This window comes from Kogia breviceps, chromosome 4, assembly GCF_026419965.1.
Source record: "Kogia breviceps isolate mKogBre1 chromosome 4, mKogBre1 haplotype 1, whole genome shotgun sequence".
NCBI classification, from domain to species: domain Eukaryota; kingdom Metazoa; phylum Chordata; class Mammalia; order Artiodactyla; family Physeteridae; genus Kogia; species Kogia breviceps.
The window spans coordinates 132,831,976-132,852,622 of NC_081313.1; the positions used below are offsets into that span (position 1 = coordinate 132,831,976).

Here is a 20,647-nt window from a genome sequence, read left to right on the forward strand (position 1 = left end):
ATTACTTCTCTCCAGAGGAATGATTTCTTTGAATGGGGAGTTTGGGAGAAGACAGGTATGCTCAACCCAGCTGCTTCTGGGCTCTTCTGCCCTGCCCAACTGTAGAGATGGTGGGTCAGGATGCTCTCTGACTGCTCGGGAGGGGCCTGGCCCTGTAAGGTTTCTAGACAGTTTCTGTTCTCACTTCAGTGCCTACCCCTTTCCGACTATTTGGTGCCTCTGCCATGCTGGCTGTTAATATTCTTAGTATAAAACTCCTGCCCTTGCTTGATGAGTTGAGTCACTGATCTGGTGGGTAGTCCATCTGTTTCAGGAGAAAGTATCAGCAAGTCTATTTCGGCCCCATGTCTAAGCCCCTTTCTCCAATTCAGCATTTATTGACAACAAAGATGACATTTTTCTCTCCATTTGAACATCTTCTTTGTCTTCTCCATTAGTTCTAAACTTGGGAAGCAGAAGCATTCTTTATAAACCTGCTGTTATGGACCAAATGGTGGCATCCCCTCAAAATAATTATGTTGATGCCCTAATCCCCAGTGTAATAGTAATAATGATAGTATTTGGAGGTGGTGCTCTTGGGAGGTAATTAAATTTAAATAAGGTCGAGAGGGTGGGGCCCCACCATGGGATTCGCATCCACATAAGAGGAAGAGAAAGCAGAGCTCACTCTCTCTGCCACGTGAGTACACAGTGAGAAGGTGGCTGCCTGCGATTCAAAAGGACACTAGCTGGGAACTGAATCTGCTGACACCTTGATCTTGGACTTCCTAGCCTCCAGAACTGTGAGAACTAAATTCTTATTGGTTTTCACCCAGTCTGTGGTATTTTGTTGACAGCCCAAGAAGATTAAAACATCTTTTAAGATTTAACAGTGTTGGGGCTTCCCTGGTGGTGCAGTGGTCAAAAATCCGCCTGCCAATGCAGGGGATATGGGTTCGAGCCCTGGTCCGGGAAGATCCCACATGCCGTGGAGCAACTAGGCCTGTTCACCACAACTACTGAGCCTGCGCGCCTAGAGCCTGTGCTCTGCAACAAGAGAAGCCACTGTAATGAGAAGCCCGCACACTGCAAAGAGTAGCCCCCACTCACTGCAACTAGAGAAAGCCCGTGCGTAGCAACAAAGACCCAATGAGGCCAAAAATAAATTTATTTTTTTTTTTAAAAAAAGGGCTTCCCTGGTGGCGCAGTGGTTGGGAGTTTGCCTGCCAATGCAGGCGACGCGGGTTCATGCCCCGGTCCGGAAAGATTCCACATGCCGCGAAGCGGCTGGGCCCGTGAGCCATGGCTGCTGACCCAGCGCGTCCAGAGCCTGTACTCTGCAATGGGAGAGGCCACAAAAAAAAAAAAAAAAAAATTTTAACAGTGTTAAATGGTGCCAGAAGGTCAAGCAATAAAAGAACTAAGATGCCACCAAGGGATTTACCAACAAGGGGTTTGTTAGAGACCCTGGTGAAAACAGCTTCTCTGGGTGGGTGGGTCAAAGAATAGGAAATGCACATTATCCCAAAGCAGGGCTAAAATGGAAAGAAGAGGTAGCAACCAGAGGCAGAGGAAACAGGAGACATCTGAGCATACCGGAAGGTGACTAGAAAAAAGCCCAGAGTCCTCCCTGGTGTATAAGATGGCTTGAAGTGGTTTACAGTAAAAATATACCCATTCACCCCACAGTTCCTCACAGGGTCCTCCTCTTAAGTACCCCAGACCCGTTTCTCCTGCTTTTCCTCCTTGTGTTACATCTGGAAACTTTGGCAGTCACCGGGGGTCACGGAGGACAAAGTGGTCAGGTCTAAACAGACTCCTGGACCTGCCTGTTTTATCAGGATGCCAAGAGACCACAAGAGAGCAGAACCCCTGGGAACCAGGCAGCAGCCAAGGCAGGGTAGAGAGTACTAACAGTCAGGGACCTGGGTTCCAGTCCTGCTTCTGCACTCCATAACCTGCCATCCCATAGAATTCCTCTCCAAGATCTTGAGGGATCCAGGAAACAGATCGCCTGGGTTTGAGTGCAGGCTTCACCAAAGTACTACGGTGTGGCTTGGGCCTCGGTTTTCACTTCTAAGAGGCACCGTTTTAAGGGGTAACCTAGAACAGCTGTGAGCTAACCCCTTGGCACACAGCAAGTGCTCGGTAGATGCCAGTATCACCGCCTCTTGTCCTGCCCAGGCACAGCCTCTCGCTCCACACCTCACCTTGCAGAGTGGGCGGGAGGCCCCCACGCTCCGGCCAGCGCCCCCGCTCCAGCCGCCAGGGCGCGGGCGCCCTGTCGCGACAGCGGCGGTGCATTGTGGGGCTTGTAGTGCGGGGCTCGGTTGGGTGGGTGGGCGCGGCCGAGGCAGTTCGCAGCGGGGCCATCTTCGGCAGGCCGGCTGGCTCGGCCTGTGGAACCGGCACCCGCGCCCCTCGCCCGGCCCGATGGCGCCGCGGCCGCTAAGCCCTTTGGTGCTGGCGCTGGGTGGTGCGGCGGCCGTGCTCGGTTCGGTGATCTTCATCCTCTGGAAAACCTACTTCGGCCGTGGACGGGAGCGGCGCTGGGACGGAGGCGAAGCCTGGTGGGGCACGGAGCCTGCCCGCCTTCCGGAGTGGGACGAATGGGACGTGAGTACCTGGAGGGGATCTGCGCCTCCGCGCGCGCAGCCGAGGGGTGTGACCGCCGCCCTGCGGGGCGGGAGCTTGACGCCGCACGCCTCGCGCGGGTGAGCGCGCGTTGGGCGGCCGGGAGTCCAGGAACCTAGGAAGGGGTGGGCCTTTGGGGGAGTGTGCTATGCTGCGCCGCCGTAGGCCTAGGGCTTCCTCTGGGAAGCCGAAGCCTGTCGGGCCCGCGCTGGGCCCAGCCCGAGCCCGCCCGGCGCCTGCGCAGTGCGCGCGGGCCGGGGGATGCCGGGAGAGGCTCTCCGCCCCCTCACCCGGCCAGAGCGGTTCATTTGCGCGTTATCCCAACTCGGTGGCTCCTTCCGCTGTGGGATGTGGGGATTGTCAGTCTGAGGAGGGGTAGGAATTTGCCCGAGGTCACTCAGGAAAAACCTGAAGAACGGGTCTTGAGATTCAGGACTCCATAGGCCCCGCTTGTCCCTTTGCACCAGAGCGGGCCTGGCTGCCCCTTAACGGCGGCAGGGCGGGGAATGGGCGCTTTTTGCCTTCGGTCTTCTATGGGGAAGGGTCAGGCGGGAGGGTATCGACCGCAGCCTGACCCGTGCCCCACAGCCCGAGGACGAGGCGGACGAGGAGCCGGCGTTGGAGGAGTTGGAGCAGCGCGAGGTGCTGGTGCTGGGGCTGGATGGCTCTGGGAAGAGCACGTTCCTGCGCGTGCTGGCCGGGAAGCCACCGCTGGAAGGCCACATCCCCACCTGGGGCTTCAACTCCGTGCGGCTGCCCACCAAGGACTTCGAGGTGGACCTGCTGGAGAGTGAGCAGAACTCCCCCCCCCCCGCCACACACACACACACACACACACACACACACACACACACACTCTCCCGCTGTCTCCCCCCCCCCCACACACACACACTCTCCCGCTGTCTCCCCATCATCTCAGCTGGACCCAAGCCGTGGCTTTTTATCTAAGCAGGACACACCCCTGTAGAAAGTCCTTCCCTGCCTCCCTGCGACACGGGATATAGTCCAAGCTTTGTACTCTGGCTTGGTCGCCCCCTGTCCCTCACCCTTACTGCAGCCCACATGCCTAACACTGAGATACTAACAACTGAAGTTTCCAGTATGCCAAGTCCTTGACAGACATCAGTTTAAAACCCTCCCAACAACTCCATAAAACCGGAAACAGTTACCACCTTCATTATATGTGAGGAAAGGAGGCCCAGAAAGTAAAATAATTTATCCAGGCTCACACAGCTTGCCGGTCAGCTAATGCAGACTATCTGGCTCTGGGCTCTCGATGTTAAGCACTGTGTACAGTGCTTGTTTCTGAAGCGTGCTTGCTGTTTTCTTTCTAATCTTCTGTGCTTTGCATGCACTGTTCCCCCAGTCTGGAAAGCCCTTCTTCCGTTGTTAAACTGCTGTTCATCCTTCAAGATTTAGATCAAACATGATATCCCACTGAAGCCTTCTCTGACCCCTAGTCCCTGACTAGGCATCTGGGGCACCGATAAATCCGATCCAGCTCTGGCCCCTAGGGCCCAGCCCCAATCAGGTACCTGGGAGAACTTGTTGAGTGAATCATCAGAGGGGGTCTGAGTATCCTCCTGCCCTCAGTGTTAGGCCTCTTGGGATCCCAGGAGAGGATGGGAGAGAGGGTATTGAGAGCGGAGCAGTACTTAACCACCTGTGTCCAGCCACAGACTCAGTGGGGAGGGACGGGTAGCCTTCCTGCCAGCCAAAGGACTCAGACCATAAAGTCTAGGTGGATTTAGTTAAGTCCTAAAGTGGTGGGATCAGACTCTGAGGGCCTGGCTGTTGGCCTGAATGGGCCCAGTTCCTCTGGTTTCAGGTCCTTGCCTGCTAGCCTGCCCTGGCTACATCTTTTCTCCCTGACTGTAGCAAACGTTGACTTTCACCTGAGATTTAGTCCTTTCAACAAGCTTTCCCTGTCTCCATCTCGTGTGCCAGGGACACAGAAAATTCAAGTGGGGCTTCTGCACTTAAGGCCCACTCTGTCTGGCAGAGACAGTTATCGCCCTCCCTCCACCTTGGAAGAAGGGGTTTAGTGTTTTCATGTTACCCAGGGGTCTGCCCTGTTAACATCCCAGGCTCAGTAAGATCACCCAACCTGGATTCAAACCCAGATCTCCCATTCAAGTCCTGGGGCTTTCCCCTCCCACAGCACTCACTTCACTGTGGTCTCCTACAGTGCCTGGGCTGGAGCCCAGCTGAGAGTGAGCACTTTGTGCATTTTTGATGACTTTTCCCTTCCCCGCACCTCCTATATCCATTTTATTAGCTAGTTAGGTCAGCTTTATCCTCCAATAGAGTCTGCGTCTGTTCACTTCTCCCCACCTCCATCTCTGCCTAATTGGTCCAAGCGATGGTCACCTGTCAGGACTACAGCAGTCTCCTTGCTGGTCTTCCTGCTTCCACTTCTGTCCTCAATGTTGGCCAGCGGTATCTTTCAGAAACCCATATCAGATCATGTCATTCTTGCTTAAAATGCTTAAGGGGCTCCCCACAGACTCACTGTGGCTTTACAGGCCCTGTGTGGTCCAGCCCTGGGCAGCCTTGCTGGTCATGGCTTCCTCCTCTCCCCTTCTGGCGGCACCTCAGCCTTCTGTTTCTCGAACACATGGATCTTGCTCTGCCCACTGCTTGTAATGCTTCTCTCTGCCTCATCTCATGACTAGCTCCTTCTCGTCATCCCAGACTCAGCTCACATGCTGCCTCCTTAGACCACCTTCCCAGACCAACCAGTCCAGAGCCACCAGCACATACAACCACCCCACCTCGCCCCTTTCACTTTTTCTGTTTTACTTCCTTCCTTTGTGGAATGTGTTTATGTGTTCCTGCTGTGTTGTTTCTGGTTACGGAGGGAACTCCTTGAGAGCAGAGCCCCTGCCTGCCTTGCTCACCTCTGTATCTCCAGCACCCAGATCAGTGCTTGGCACCTAGTAAGCACTCAGTATATACTTGTTGAGTGCCTGCTATGTGCCAGGCATTGTGCTGAGGGCTTTGGGGGGATCCAGAGATAAATAGCTCTAACTCTCAAAGAGCTTAGAGCCCACAAGTGTCAGAAGTATAACCAGAAACACTAGGATGCAGGATGACCAATGGGGACTTTGCAGAGGGACAGAGGGGAACAGGAATAACCCAGGTTGGGGGTGCTACTTGGGCAGCCACTTGGTGGCACTATTGAGTATGGTGTTTCCAAGGAAAGAAAATGGGGTGACTAGACTGAACAAGAGAAGCCGAATGGAGAATGGCTGTGCACAGGCAGGGCAGGGAGTCCTGGCTGCTGACCACAGCCGCCACTGACCCAGGAGGAAGCTAGGATTTGGGAGGAGGCAAGGCAGCCCAGTAGAAAGAACCAGAGTACTATTTATTGAGCATATACTATACACCAGTCCTGTGAAAGGTGCATTGCATGTGGTACCTTTGGGTTTTGCTGCAACCTGTTAGCTAAGTTCAGTGAGGAGGAGACTGATGCTCGGAGGTAGCGACCTGTGCAGGGCGACCTACCTGTCAGAGCTGGAGCTAAACTTAGGTCTGATTGGCTCTGGAACCTGTGGACTTTCCCTTGCTCCTGGCCAGTGGAGCCTTGGAAGGCAGGAAGTGGGGTGGAGTCAGGCTATATGTAGAGAGCCAGGGCCCAGGGAGGCTCTGAGCTGGCCCCTGGCCTCTCCTCAGTCGGTGGCAGCCAGAATCTGCGCTTCTACTGGAAGGAGTTTGTGAATGAAGTGGACGTGCTGGTGTTCGTGGTGGACTCGGCTGACCGGCTGCGATTGCCCTGGGCCCGACAGGAGCTGCACAAGCTACTGGACAAAGACCCTGACCTGCCTGTCGTCATCGTGGCCAACAAGCAGGTGAGGGCCATGGGAGGCTGGCTCATGCCAGGCGGGCTTGATCCACAGATGCCTGGGCAGGGGCAGGGAGCACTGGAGAGGTATTCGGGCCTAGGCCCATGACCTGCAATGCTTAGCTGAGAAACTGTCCCCCGCCTCTGCTACCTGTACTCTTTCTGCATTCCTAATCCGCATCCTCTCTCTGCCTTCCTCTTTGCCTGTCATTTGTCATCCTAGAGAAATGAAAAAAATTATTATTAAGTGTCCACTATTTCCCAGGTGTGGTTTCAAATAACATTTCATATTATGCTTCTGTTCACCCTACAAATATGGGATTACTCTTTCCATTTTACAGATGGGGAATCTGAAGCTCAGAGAAATTTTGTACACCTTGAAAATAGTAAAATTGGAATGTCTTAACTCCAAAACCTGCACCTTTTCCACTATGCTATGTCTGTATGATTTCTGACTCTAGATCAGAGAGCTACAGCTAGGAAGTGATAAGAAGTTGAACAGATTAAATAATAAGAACTAACATTTATTTTGTGCTTACAGTGTGCTAAGCACCCGGTAATCTTGACCTCACAAAAACCCCACTATAGGCCTTGCTGTTAGCCCAAAGTTACAGCTGGTATGTGGCAAAGCCAGGAGTTGAGCTTGGATCTTCCTCAAAGTTCCTGATCTTCACTTTACCTCTCCTGGCCCAGCAACTCGCGGCATCACACACTTAAGATGCCATTCTCTGCCACAGTATAGAGTCCTGTCATATTTCATGTGGCCTGTGCCCATGGTCCTGATAGCTGTGGGGCATGTTTCCAGCCTGGCTTGGAGAGAGGCTGTCCATCTTTGACCTCAGGTTCCCCCTGCCTATCAGGAAATACTTGGCGGTCATGTATAAATAGGGTAACCATATGTCCTAGTCTGCCTGGGACAGCCCCCATTTATGCCTGTTGCTCTGGTATAACTATTACTAGTACCTACTTTGAGTCTCTGAATTACCCCAGTTTGACATGGGGAGGGGGAAGGGTAAGCTGGGACAAAGAGAGAGTAGCAGTGACATATATACACCACCAAATGTAAAATAGCTAGCTAGTGGGAAGTAGCCGCATAGCCCAGGGAGATCAGCTGGGTGCTTTAGGAGGTGGGATAGGGAGGGTGGGAGGAAGGCACAAGAGGGAGGGGATATGGGGATATATGTATATGTATAGCTGATTCACTTTGTTGTACAGCAGAAACTAACACAACATTGTAAAGCAATTATACTCCAATAAAGATGTTAAAATAAATTAATTAATTAATTAAAATAAAAAGAAGTACCCCAGTTTGGACAGTGAATCACATCATCATGTTGTATATAAACTGTAATTTATAGTGATTTTGAACCTACAGGAAACAACACCTGAGGTCCCAGCACTCTATGAATTGCTCCAAGAAGAATCATTTTAATCTTGGGCCAGGCTTGAAATTAAAATGTACCATCACTAGCCATGTTGTGTAGTGGCTTCTTTTTCTCGTCACTGGGTCTCTAGAAGTCTAGGGAAGGTTAAGGCCCTTGTCTGGAAGTGACCCTGCTGTAATATCTCTCCCCCATTAAGTTTAGGAAACTGAGCTAGGATTCCTATAAAGGTTATAAACTTGGTCATCAAGCCAACCTGAGTTTGAAACCTGGCTCTGCCACTTATCACTGTTTCATTGGCTAAATGACTTCACCTCCCTGAGCTTTATTTCCTCATCAGTTAAGTGTGGACTGTGAGAATTAAGTAAGATTAAGTGCCTAATCACAATGCCTGACTTAGACGAAGTGCTCTTTCTTAGCACAGTGGCTGTGGGTAAGAATGATGGGGTGGAAAGAGATTGATACCAAGAAAGTCAGAGATGAGGAAGAGAGTTTACACCAAGTGGCCGTGAGAGAACTTAGGCCCCAGTGTTCCCCCAGGGAGCTGAAGAACAGTTTATTTCATGGATGACAAGGGTGGGTTGTTGGGAAACACTGTCAGTCCCGCCTGACATCTCTGTTGCATCCCAGGACCTGAGCGAGGCCATGAGTATGGTGGAGCTGCAGCAGGAGCTGGGCCTTCAGGCTGTCGATAACCAGCGGGAAGTCTTCCTCTTGGCAGCCAGCATTGCCCCTGCAGGAGCCGGCTTTGAAAATCCTGGCACCGTGCACATCTGGAGACTGCTCCTGGAGCTTCTCTCCTAGGCTGGTACCCACCTGCTCACCAGCCAGCCCTGGGACGCCAGTTCTGCTCCTCCTGCTTCTTCATCCCTAGCCGGGGCCTGGGGCACAGGCTATGTGGCAGCACTTCCCTTCTCCCCTCCTCGCCCTCTCAAGATCAGGGCCTGGTCAAGGCCAGGAGCCATATGGAAGCCTTCCTGGTGAGCTAGCCATGAAGCAAGGAGGCGGGTGAGGCTGAGGGTGGGAGAGAACAGTGTCTTGCCCATTCTGGGCTGGGAGTGAATCCCACTTTCACCAGGGAGGGCAGCCTCGTCCTCTGACCTGTACAGTGAGCTGCTCAGCAGGCTTAGTTCTCCCCGCCCTATAGGTCCCAGTGGTTGAGGACCGGTTTAGGTGTCCAAAGTATGCCCAGTCTAGACCATTCCCTCCTGGTGACTTCACACCCCTCTAATGTGGGCAGGTTCTGGGCAGTACACTGTGAGCTCAGACCCCCACTCCTGCATTATCCTCCAACCCCAGCTGGCTCATGGCCTTGTGCAATCCCTCCCTCTCTGGCCCCAGGGCCATCCTTTTTAAAGAGAAGTGATTTCTATGTTTTTTTTCTAACTTGGAGGTATATTTCCCAGCCATGAAGATAAGAAGCTCAAGGACGAACCTAGAGATCCTAGCAAGGAGCTTTCTGAAACCTCCCTGCTTCCCCGAGGTTGAGGCCTGGCCCACCAGCCTCTTGACTACAGAGTAAGTGGTATTCACCCGCTAATCAGAAAAATTGAAAGCTTCCCCCAGCCCCCCACCCCACCAAAATCTGGAGACAGAAGCTGCTGCTCTTACACTAACTGTGCCAATGCCCATGTTTACATAAGTCTGGGGAAGGAAGGAGCCTGCCTGTGTCCCTGGGAAGAAGACTGTCAGTGGAGCGGGATGTTGACCTCCAAACTGCATTTAATTATTTATTTATTTATAAAAGGAACAGGCCAAAGTTTAGGCTCTGTTTCTAGGTGCTGTTATTAAAACCTCAGATGATTGTCATGGAAAATTTGGGTCTTTTGAGGAAAATAACTGGAATCTTGAATGACAGTGTGGTAAGCTACATGTGTCAGTGGCGACAGAGCTCGCACTCCCTTGACCCTCTGTGGCTGTAATTGATGTCATAATACTTCACGATGATCCATATGAACTTGAACTCCACCACTTGGCCCAGTAGTCAAAGGGACACAAACTCTGTGTAGGTAACATGATTCTGGGAGAGGCAATTTCATCATAGTTATCCAAATAAAAAGAAATGAGAATTAGTAGACCAACCAACAGGGTAGCCTTGGGTACCTCACTCAGCCTTTCTAGACCTGCTGATTGCCCAGCTAAGGCAAAGTTGGACAGAATTTCTGCTGTCCTCTCCAGTACACATTCCATGATTCTCCTGTTTCCAGTGATCAGCCAGTTTAAGGACTGTCTCTGTATTGACACTTCTTTTTAGTGCAGGCAAAAGAAGGAGTCTTTTGTCTGTCATGGGCCACTGAACTGTCACCGCCACAAATGGGCCTTTTTTTCAAGGAGATATCCAACTCAGTTTGCTTTTTAATTGAGAACAGAGATTATGTGCCTTTGTTTCATTTGACATTTACTCAGTGTGCTGCAGTTCCATGCTGTGGCCGGTGCAAGAGGGGCAGGCTGGGAAGGTGGGCTGTAGGTGTCTCAGAATAGAATCACTTTCTTTGAAATTCCGATTAACTTTCTGCTTTAAGAATTGATTTGACTGATTTTATTTTAAATATTTCCGGAATGACTTGGGTTTTAGAGTAGACTTTGAAGCTCTGTTGACACTTTTCATTTTGCCATTAGAAGGTTGAGAGACTTTACTTCTCTGTTCTATGAACTCCACGTCGTCCTCTAGTACTAAAAAGTTACCTTTGGAGTCAGCATTGTTGAGGGGGGCACCCTTTTCTACTAATTAAGATCTGCCTTTGGTCTAATGAGTATCACTATGTAGTACAGTTTTTAAAGTCCCCATTGTTGGGAGGTGAACTTGAATAGAGTCTAACTATATGTACTTTAGCAACTTTCAAAGACCACTCTCAGAACTGACAGGTCCCAGTGGCACACCAGAAGACACCACTGAGGAGCACTGAAGGTCTGGGTTGCCACGCCCTGGTACTTGCACAGTGTATAGACGTTCTGTTGGCCTGTGGCTGTGCCTCACGTGTGGAGCTGCTGGCCTGTCCTGGCTGGGTGGCAAACAGTACTCATCTGCTCCAGTTCCTAGCAGGACCAGATTGGGCAAAGTGGGGAAAGGCCTTTCTTAAGAACAGCTAACTGCCTGGCCTTGTGGTGCTCTTACCTAGTTGTTCCTGAATGTGACTTTGGTTCTGGAGCCCAGATGACTGCTTTAGGGAACCAGTCATTACCTGGAGCTGTTCATCTCAAAGTGAGGTTCCTGACTAGTCTGGGTGATGCTGTGTTCCCCCTACTGCCCTGACTCTACCTGAGCTTGGGAATAGGGAGTGAATGGCTGGGCAGCTCTCATATTCTAATGAAGACCATACAGTGCCCACTTCACATGGGAAGGAAGTTTCTGCACCTACTTGCTGGTTGAACCTGTGCCTGGATCACTTACCCTGGCTCTAGGGGCTTCTGTTCTTAAGAGTTATTTAAATGAAACCATGGCTTCAGACCTGCTGCTATCCCTCTGAAGAGAGGCCAGCCTGGCCCAGAGCTTGGACATGTGGATGGTCTAGGCAAGAGGGGTCCTGAGGCTGCTGGGACCATCACCTTGGACTGGCCGCCTATTCTAAGAAGCCTCCTCTGGCACTTCTTGGCGCCCAGAACTGCCCGTTGCAAGCTTGTGCTGACACATTGGTATCCAGCTGTAAGGACTGGGGAGGAGGTGAAGTTGGTCCATCCTGGCCTCCCGATCCTCCACAGAGAAATGCTAATGAAAAATCTCACAACTCTAGCCTGTCTGTCTGAATGAAACCCCAGGTTCTCCAGAAGAATGTTTCCACTTGCCTTTGGGAAACATTTTGTTCTTATGCTAGTTTAGTAGCAGCTGCCAGCATCTCGAACCAGCTGCTAAAACTCGCCTGTGGTGTCCATCGTCCTCATCCTGCCCCAGACCTCAGACCTGGGCAATCTGAGCAGTCTGCCTCTCACCTTTGCTGTGTGCTCCCACATCCTCTTAAGTCCTTTCTAGTAACTGAAAAGGGGAACCTCCAAGTTTTCCTGCTGCCTCCAGGAGGTGGGCCCATTAAGGGACAAGGGGAAGATTGCCGTCAAAGATCTGAAGTAAAGGAGCCTTGCTGTCCCAGCCCATGCCCTGTGAACACGGACCCACAAACTGCATAAAACAGTGTTGGTGGCTGTTTGAGGTATACAATAAATGCCCAAAATTTGGATATGGTTTCACATAAATTCTGATTTTGAGGAACATGTGCTTGGTGCTTATAGTTCCAGTGAGGGGCAGCTATGGAGGGTGGTCCCAGAACACTTCCTGTGACACGTGTCAAACAGCAAGTTCCGGTCCCCTGGCCCTGCAGTCCACATGGGGGTGGGGGGGTTAAGGAACATAAGCTTTGGCCTAACTCAGTACTTTCAGGGAGGAACCCAAACCCTTTCTTGCGAGGAGTTCTAGCTGTCGGGGCCAGAGCCAGGCGTGGAAATGGGAGCGAGAACATCTTGAGTGCCTCCATGCCAGAGGTCAGAATGCAGGTGGCGCCATTCCACAAACATTCCCCCAGTACCTGCCTTGGGCTGCGCTCTGGGATTCCTAGACAGGGTCCCTGCACTCAACCCCAGTCTGATAGAGAATGTCAACTAGACTAAAAGGTAGTTATGACTGTGATAGGCACTGCTATAGGAAGTCTGGGGCATGGGAACTCCAGCCTGGGGGCAAAGGAAAGTGGTATGGAAGGCTTCCTAAACTTGGCACCTGAACTGGGTGAAGAAACAAGGTTAAGGGTCCAGCCTGGTCAAAGGCCTGTATTTGGAATGCTGTGAAGGGCAGAAGTTAGGAGGCCAAATCACGAAGGCCCCCAGGAGCTCTGCTGCAGACTCAAATCATAAAGGCTGTGCTCGAGGTGTTCACAATGGCTAGTCACTGCTGGAGTCTAGCAAGCCGGATCTGATGGGGGGTGGTTTCTGTCTAGTTTCCAGCATGCCTTAATGGTGTGGGACGGGTGGGCTGCCTTCAGGGTCCAAAGAGAAGGTCAGCAAGATAAAGTCTAGGCTTAGCCATCGTGCAGACTTGACTTCAAACCCCACGTTAATGCCTCTCAAGCCTGTTTCCTTACCTGCAAGATGAGGATCCCACACAACCTTAGAGGGTTTTATGTGAAATGTTCTATGTAAAAACATAAGCCCTTCTTTTCAATAGCGGTGAGGAGAGACAAATTTTACGTGCTTTAAGGAGAAAGCTTAGGAACAGAGGTTTTCTGTATTATTAATAGCTGAGGATAACATATCAAGACAAGAAAATGCCCAGCACCCACCCCACACCTTGTCTGTGATCCTGCTACATACCAGTCGTGCCACCGAATTAGGCACGCCTGGCCCCAAGGAACGGCCATGCAGTGTGTAGCCCAGTGCTTGGCACACAGCACAGTGGTATTCAGCAGTCCCCAGATGGTCTCAGAAAGCAGGTTTGGGGGCTTCAGACTCCCTTCAGGAAAGACAAGTAGCAAAGGCAGGTCACGTGAAGACAGACCAGGAGGCAGCTATACAGCTCCTTACCTTCTGGCACTTGAGCCACAGCTGGCCTCAGACCAGGGCCATGGAGAACCGGTCCACCAGCCCCCGGCCTGGGTTGAGGCAAGCACTGGAAGCCCCTCCCAAGCAGCCCAGGGTTCCCAGCAGGCTTCTGTAGAAGCGTTAGTGGAACTGCTATGCAGGAAACCAAGGCAGAGAGCAGTGGAACCAGAACAGGGGAGAAGAGGAGGGAGGCAGTGCCTAGAAGGGCATGTGAATATGGAGCAAAAAGGGCTGAATGGCCTCTTTACCTTGGCTGAGTAGGTTTTTGCAGGGGCAGCCCCAGGGCTTGGCTGGGAGGGGCAAATACAAAACCATCAGAGAAGTAAAATACTGTATTTTATTGTACACAGACTATATTCAAACAAACCACCCACTCTGAAAACAGCAGGTTCTGGCTTTTCCCAGAGACTCCAGAAGAACATAAATTGAAGCCTCTGGGAGACAGTGCCTTCCCCAAAGGGAAGCGTGAGAGAGATTTTGTGTGTGTGTGTGTGTGTGTATGTATGCACTATAACCTTTTGATTCCATGGGGTTTGGCTAGCCTCATCTGTAGCCGCACACCTCTCCTTGCCTTAAACCCTGGCTCCAGCTTCTCTGGTCCAGGAGGAAGCCTCAACCTGGGGCAGGTGTAAACCAGTCACTCAACCTCCATCTTATTCTTCTGCAATGAATCGACAAAGGCTTGCCACTCCGCTGGGTAAAAACGCTTATAGACGTTGATCTTATTCCGAATCTGTTTTGGAGTATCTTGATAGTAGTTCTTCTCATCCCGGGCCATAGCCTAAGAAGGGAGAAGGGCCACGTGAAGAAGGCTGGACAGGCAAGGTTCAAATCCTAGCCCTGAGTTGGGCAAGCTACTTCCCATCCCTGAGGTTCAGATTCCTCACCTCAAAAGCCATAGTGTATGTGGGGAAATGCCCTCAGGGACTAGGCAGGAGCTGGGACCAGGTGAGTAGCTCATTCTCCATCCATTGCCAACTGATCCCACCTGGGCACAGGGGTCCAGTGTACCCAGATTTCAATTTTTAGGAGAAGCCAAAAATAAGGACTTTTATTTGAAACCTCCGATAATTAAAATGGCAACTACAGTTAACCCTTGAACAACACAGATGTGAACTGCATGGGTCTACTTATACACAGATATTTTTCAGTAGCAAATACTACAGCACTACATGGTCCATGGTTGGTTGAATCCCTAGATGCGAGGAAACGCAAACTTGGAGGACCAACTATAAATATAGACAGATTAACTCTCAAGTTGTTCAAGGGTCACCTGTAGTTCAAGTTGATTAATAAAAATACCATGCAAGTAAAACATTAATGAGTGCGATATGAACCACAGGCCACTCAGTCTATCCAATTATAAGCATTCTGTCAATGACATCCATTTCTTAGGGTCTCTCTTTCCTCTCTGTTTCCACTCAGTCTCAGGAAACAGGCACTAGCCAAGCATATCAGACCCTGAATGGTCCAGGGTACCTTCCCAAAGGGCCCAAGTGGTTCCTCCTGCCAGGCCTAAGCCACTCACCTTATAGTCCTCCCCATGGTTCTCCACCATGTAGCAAACATAGTCAATGAGATCCCGAGATAGCGTATTTCCTTTCTTTTCTGGAAGGCTGGCTTCTGCCTCTAGGTCTGATTTGAAAGAAGCCGAGAGACAGGGAATAAGGCTTTGCTTCCTGCACAAGTTGAGCTGCTCAGTCAATCCCAAGCCACAAGAGTTGCTACACCAACCATCTGATGAGCTTTTCCATCTGCAAATTCAGTGCTAGAAACTTCTTTTTAGCCCCTCAGGTCCCAGGCTCTGTCTATGGCACAAGCATCTATCAGTATGGCAATGAACTGAAAAGCAAGTCACCGCTCTTGGGCATCAGATGGGTGAAAGAAAGGCACCAAACTAAAAATCTCTACTAAGTGCCAGGTCCTGGGGACAGAGATGAAGATTAATGCATTGCCTGTCCACAGGACAGGGCTCCCTTCCAGCTCTCAAACTCTCTGAGAACCTCTTGAAGAGTTAATAACAATATGTGAAATGGAAAGGTGTGAATAAATGAGAACTCGAGCTGTAAGAACTAGGGCCTGAGGCACCTCTCTGCTCCACGCGAGGGGAAAAGCCAAACTCCAATAATGGCCTCACACCTAAAATACCTAGGTAAATACTCCCCCATTCCTCATCTATGAAGGGAGAAAAATAGCTAGCTCATGGAAATGAGGTAGTCAAATCTTATCCCATGTTAGGTGCTAAAATTGCTTATAGTCAAAATTATCTTTGACTTGGTTGCCATGGGTTGCAGGGAGGGGAGAACAGGGCATTATTGTTTAATGAGTAAAGAGTTTCAATCGTGCAAGATGAAAGTTCTGGAGTTCTGTTGCAAGACAATGTGAATATACTTAACACTACTGAGCTATACATTTTTAAATGATTTAAGATGGTAAATTTTATGTGCTTTTTAACCACAATTAAAATTTGTTTTAATTAAAGAATTAAAAGTAAAACTTTTTAAGATTAGCTTTGACTACAGAGAGTACACATGATTTTGTATATACAGTCCTGTGCAGTCAGTAACTCTTATAAGAATCATTAAAATAGACTACAGGGCTTCCCTGGTGGCGCAGTGGTTGGGAGTCCGCCTGCCGATGCGGGGGACGCGGGTTCGTGCCCCGGTCCGGGAGGATCCCACATGCCGTGGAGCAACTAAGCCCGTGAGCCATGGCCGCTGGGCCTGCGCGTCCGGAGCCTGTGCTCCGCAATGGGAGAGGCCACGACAGTGAGAGGCCCGCATACCGCAAAAAAAAAAAAAAAAAAAAAAAAAAATAGACTACAGACAGGAACTCACAGAATTCTATATCAAATGTCTGGTCATTCAGATATTTTAAACTTTTGGAGAACTGTTAAAAATCACAGACAGGAAAGAGGAAGGATGGGTAGAATATTCCAGAGTATTCCTGCTTCCCTGCAGAATTTACCCTCTTCTGTTTTAATATTCAGTCTCTATAGCCTTACTATACATAAAATTGGATTTATCATTGGAAAGATTACATGGTGGAATCTTTAAAAAAATCTGTTCATCCTTAATCTCATAAGAAGCTGAATGTGTGCCTGAGACTTACCGTTTTCTCTTCTATCCTCTCAGGCAATAGTTACATCCTCCCTGAACATCTCTGACCTCCCTTCACACACTGGAGCTTAGCCAGTAGACTGAAAATGTCTCAGCCGGGACACAGTCCTAACTCTGCAAGCTGAGCCCTAGACCAGCTCACTTCTTCCCTCTGAACCTCAGTTTCTCCATCTGTAAAATGAGAACATCTGAGGGTCCTTTGCAGCTCTAACTGAGCAGGATGAATGTGGCCCACACCCACCTTTGAGCACATAGGGCTTCTGCATGAGCTCCTTAGGCCTCTCCTCCACGTCCACTTCCAGGGCCTTTACCTGCAGAGAACAGAGACTGTGAGACCAGTAGACACAGGAAAAGATTCTGGATGAGGGGAAAGTCTAAAGGCTCCTGCCCGTCCCAACACAACTGTATTACCCACAAGGATCCCTCCACAAAGGCAAGAAGAGATGACAAAATGAACTAATGCCCTGGAAGCTTCGTGGTTCCCAAGAGGCTCAAGTAAGCAATTCATCTTTCTGTGCCTAACTATAAAATGGGCATAATACCCCTTTGCCTGCCTCACTTAACTGTGTGGTTAGCAAATGAAACAATGCACGTGAAATCACTTTATACTTTACAATGAGGGAGAGATGTCAGACATCTCTTGTGCAGAGGAGCAAGCTGACGGTGCTTGGCTATAGCTTCATAATTGTTCAAGAAACAGTAGCGCCATTTTCTGGCATGAAGGGATAAAAAGAAACATGCCTGAAGGCAATGGGACAAATCCAATCAGTAAGCCCATTCATTAGGTTAACTATTTATTGAGCACTAGTCACATCCTAAGCACCACAGGATTTAGTAGTGAATGGAACACAGATTCTTGTCCCCAGGAGATTATGTTGGGGGAAAGAGGCACAGACAATAAACAAATACACAATATAATATACCATCAAATATTTACAAGTGCCAATGAATTAAAATAAAGCAGGAAAGAAGTTACTGAGTGAAAAGGGGTGGTATTTTTGAGAGCGGTCCAGAAAAAGAATTATTCCAGAGAAATTAGCCCTGGGAAAAACTACCCCTAGGGAAGCCTCAGACCAAGGACGATTGGATAACTGAGGAAAGGTGTAAGTAAAGATTCCAAACTACTTATTAGGAAAGTTAAGGGTAGAAAAAGAGAAATTCTGGAAAATGTGGCTGAGATGCCAAGGGACCCAAACAGTTTAATTTCAGAGGAAAAAAAGTAAGTGCAGAAGGAAAGGGGAAGCTCCAACCCAAGTCCAATGTGTGCTGGGGGAGGGAGTATGAAGGGACCCTCAGCCACAGTCAGTACAGCCTGGCCCGAGTTGGCCGTGGGGAAGTCGCAAACCCCGGAAGGGCGTGAGGGAGATAATAAACAGGATTAAGTTCTGAAACCCAGCTAAGTATGGCGGGGGGGACGGGGGGGGAGGTGGAGGGCAAGGGCCGGGACCCTACCACGTCACTACCTTTCTCTTAAGAAGGGGCACTGCCCTGTTGGGGTCCATAGCCAAACCCATATCGGCCAGATTCTGCCGCACCGATTTGGTCTGGTCCCAGGCATGTCGGATGTGGGAGCTACGGGAAAAGAGAGGGCGATCGCGTCACCATCATCTCGCCGGCTGTCCCGCCCGAGGCCCCCTGCCTCCTGAACCTTCGTCCCCTCACCATTCGATCCGCGGCGCTGCCTTCCGTCGAGCATTCCGGTTCAGACGCTTCCGGTTAACATTATAACCGAACTTCTGCCTCCGGGTCTTCCCCTTGGCTTTAGGCATCGCGCTGACCCCAGCACGAATAACTCAGACTCGGTGCCTCTCACTCCAAGTACCTCATGTAGCGACTGCTTCCGGCTAGTGAGTGCGTGGTTTCGCAGGCTTTGGGGAAATGTAGTCCTCCTCGCAGCAACAGCAGCCATTACTACGACTCCCAGAATGCCATGAGGGATTACACCTGCGTACAACACTGAGCAAAGTCCTTTTCCCCGCCCTCTTGGATGACCTCATCAGGAGGCGGGTTTAGCGTCCGGATTTTCTTCAGCAGCTGTAGCCTAAAACATGGCGACTCCTGGCCCTGTCACTCCGGAGGCACCCTTTGAACCATCGCAGCCCCCAGTCATTGACGGCTTTAGCCCCAGTGTATACAGAACTTCAGAAAGCTTCAAGGAAAAGTTTCTTCGCAAGACCCGCGAGAACCCAATGGTACCCATAGGTAAGCAAGCGGGCGCTAAAGGTACTGTAGACCAAGAAGACAGTGATGTAGAGGGGAATGAAATCGGGGAGGACCGGGGACGCCAGGGGAGGACCGGAATGAGAGTGGACCAGAGATGTAGCGAAGGGGCCGGGCGGTGAGGGGCTGGGCGGTGATTGCAGCAGGAGCTGGACGGGATTGGAGAGCTGAGATGGGGCCGATTCTGACGCGGAGGACCCCAGCTTCGGCCAGCCCCTCCCAGCTCAGCTCCACCCCATACCCCCCTCTCCTCAGCAGCTGTTTAGAGATTTTGACCCCGGGGGCGGGAGCCCAAAGCGGAGAGGTTGCTTCCCACCTGCTTTGTCGCCTCTTCAGGCTGCCTGGGCACAGCGGCCGCCCTTACCTACGGCCTCTACTGCTTCCACCGGGGTCAGAGCCAGCGTTCCCAGCTCATGATGCGCACCCGAATCGCCGCCCAGGGCTTCACGGTCGTAGCCATTTTGATGGGTGTGGCTGCATCCACTCTGAAATCTCGACCCTGAGTCGGTGGCCTGGCCTTGAAAGCTCCGCGGAGACCGTTCCCAGCTCCAGGAGCAACCACCTGTCCTGCCACTGGCATTATTCCCTCATCTCCCCTGACAAGCCCCTGTATCAGTGGGGGCAGAAGTGGCCAATTGTGTAAGCGACAGATTTTTTTCAGGAATCTCAGGTTCGGTTCAGTTTGCGGGGTTGCATACTTCTAGTTGTGCTGCACCTTCTCCACTCCCTACTTAATAAATAAACTCTGATCCACTTGTAGTTTGGTGAATTCATTCCCAGTCTCACCCTCATGGTTTTTGGTCTTTGGTTTTAGGAGAAAACAGACTAAAGACTGCAGGGGCTCTTAGAATTCCAATAGTCTACTGATTCTCAAACTTTCCTGGTAACAATCACCCTGGGGTATTTATTAAAAGTAGAGAGTCTCTACATTGATGTTATATGAAAAAAAAACAAAAAACTGATCTTTCCAACAGTTTTCAAACTTTCAGTAGAAAACCTTCCTTCATATGAGGCCTGCCATGGTTCTGTCAGAGGCACGGGGCTCTGCCCTCCACTTCTGCTCCTGACCCCAATCCCACCTCCTGAGAGCACCTAAGACTCCACGGATCTAGACCATCTCAGCTTGGTTCTTGATGCATTTTATGGACCAGGAAGCTGAGGCTTAGAGAAGCAGCCTGGTGTAACAGAAAAAGCATAAGGCATAATCCCAAAGCTTGCCAGTGGTTTGTGGCAGCACCTAGTGTTTTATGGCTAAGGATAAAAGGAGGCTGGGGACCTGAGCAACCTCTAGAAGAGAGGCAACTCATGACTTTCTCATTCATGCAAAGTCTCAAACAGGTGTTCCTGGTCTGCAGTCAGCCCTAAAGTGTTGATTCGGATTCAGGTTCCTTCCATCCATAACTCCCATCAGTTTCAACACCAGCTGGATGACTTAGGCCAGCTAAGTTTCTTGCCACCACCATGCTCTTTCAGCTGTAAGACAGAGATTATAAATGTAAAGCAGTACTTGTGGTGACCCTTGGCCTCTACAAGGAACAGATATGAAGTGGTGAGGACTATGGCACTTCTAGAGAGGATGGCCACTATTTTTAACTGTTGGTGTTGTGGGCTCCCCCACTCCAAATAAAAAAGATTTGTTGAAGTCCTAACCCCAGTACCTCAGAATGTGACCTTATTTGGGAATAGGGCCTTTTCAGAGGTAATCAAGTTAAAATGAGGTCAGTAGGGTGGGCCCTAATCCAATATGACTGGTGTCCTTATACAAAGGGGAAATTTGGACACAGCAACAGACACGTATAGAGAGCAGGCTATGTGAAGATGAACTCAGGATTGTTGTAATGCTTGTACAAGGCAAGGAACACGGATCTTTCCCTAGTGCCTTTAGAGGGATCATGGCCCTGCTGACACCATGATTTCAGACTTATGACCTCCAGAGCAGTGAGACAATA

General features: G+C 50.3%; 3 protein-coding genes across 6 annotated transcripts; 2 read left to right on the forward strand and 1 right to left on the reverse strand.

Moving 5' to 3' along the window:
* The first annotated feature begins 2,221 nt into the window (after positions 1 to 2,221).
* On the forward strand, positions 2,222 to 12,006 carry ARL10 (ADP ribosylation factor like GTPase 10). 4 transcript variants are annotated; one of them, XR_009335613.2, is made up of 5 exons: positions 2,301 to 2,595; positions 3,202 to 3,403; positions 6,289 to 6,464; positions 8,470 to 8,819; positions 9,246 to 12,006. XR_009335613.2 is itself a non-coding variant. In XM_059063528.2 (4 exons), exons 1-4 carry the CDS (start codon positions 2,413 to 2,415, stop codon positions 8,641 to 8,643), a joined length of 735 nt encoding a protein of 244 aa, XP_058919511.1. In that variant the 5' UTR covers positions 2,222 to 2,412; the 3' UTR covers positions 8,644 to 12,006. The 4 variants fall into 4 exon arrangements, 3 of the variants coding, with proteins under 3 accessions (XP_058919511.1, XP_066888009.1, XP_058919513.1); XM_059063528.2 differs by having other exon boundaries at positions 2,222 to 2,595; positions 8,470 to 12,006; XM_067031908.1 differs by lacking the exons at positions 8,470 to 8,819; positions 9,246 to 12,006 and adding an exon at positions 6,799 to 7,927.
* Positions 12,007 to 13,678: 1,672 nt separating this feature from the next.
* On the reverse strand, positions 13,679 to 19,339 carry NOP16 (NOP16 nucleolar protein). The gene is made up of 5 exons (XM_059063533.2): positions 18,141 to 19,339; positions 17,942 to 18,050; positions 16,720 to 16,789; positions 14,888 to 14,994; positions 13,679 to 14,140 (listed from the first exon to the last, which is right to left on the reverse strand). Exons 1-5 carry the CDS (start codon positions 18,245 to 18,247, stop codon positions 13,997 to 13,999), a joined length of 537 nt encoding a protein of 178 aa, XP_058919516.1. The 5' UTR covers positions 18,248 to 19,339; the 3' UTR covers positions 13,679 to 13,996.
* Positions 18,461 to 19,457, forward strand: HIGD2A (HIG1 hypoxia inducible domain family member 2A). Its single transcript, XM_059063534.2, has 2 exons — positions 18,461 to 18,680; positions 19,035 to 19,457. Exons 1-2 carry the CDS (start codon positions 18,527 to 18,529, stop codon positions 19,199 to 19,201), a joined length of 321 nt encoding a protein of 106 aa, XP_058919517.1. The 5' UTR covers positions 18,461 to 18,526; the 3' UTR covers positions 19,202 to 19,457.
* Positions 19,458 to 20,647: the final 1,190 nt, after the last annotated feature.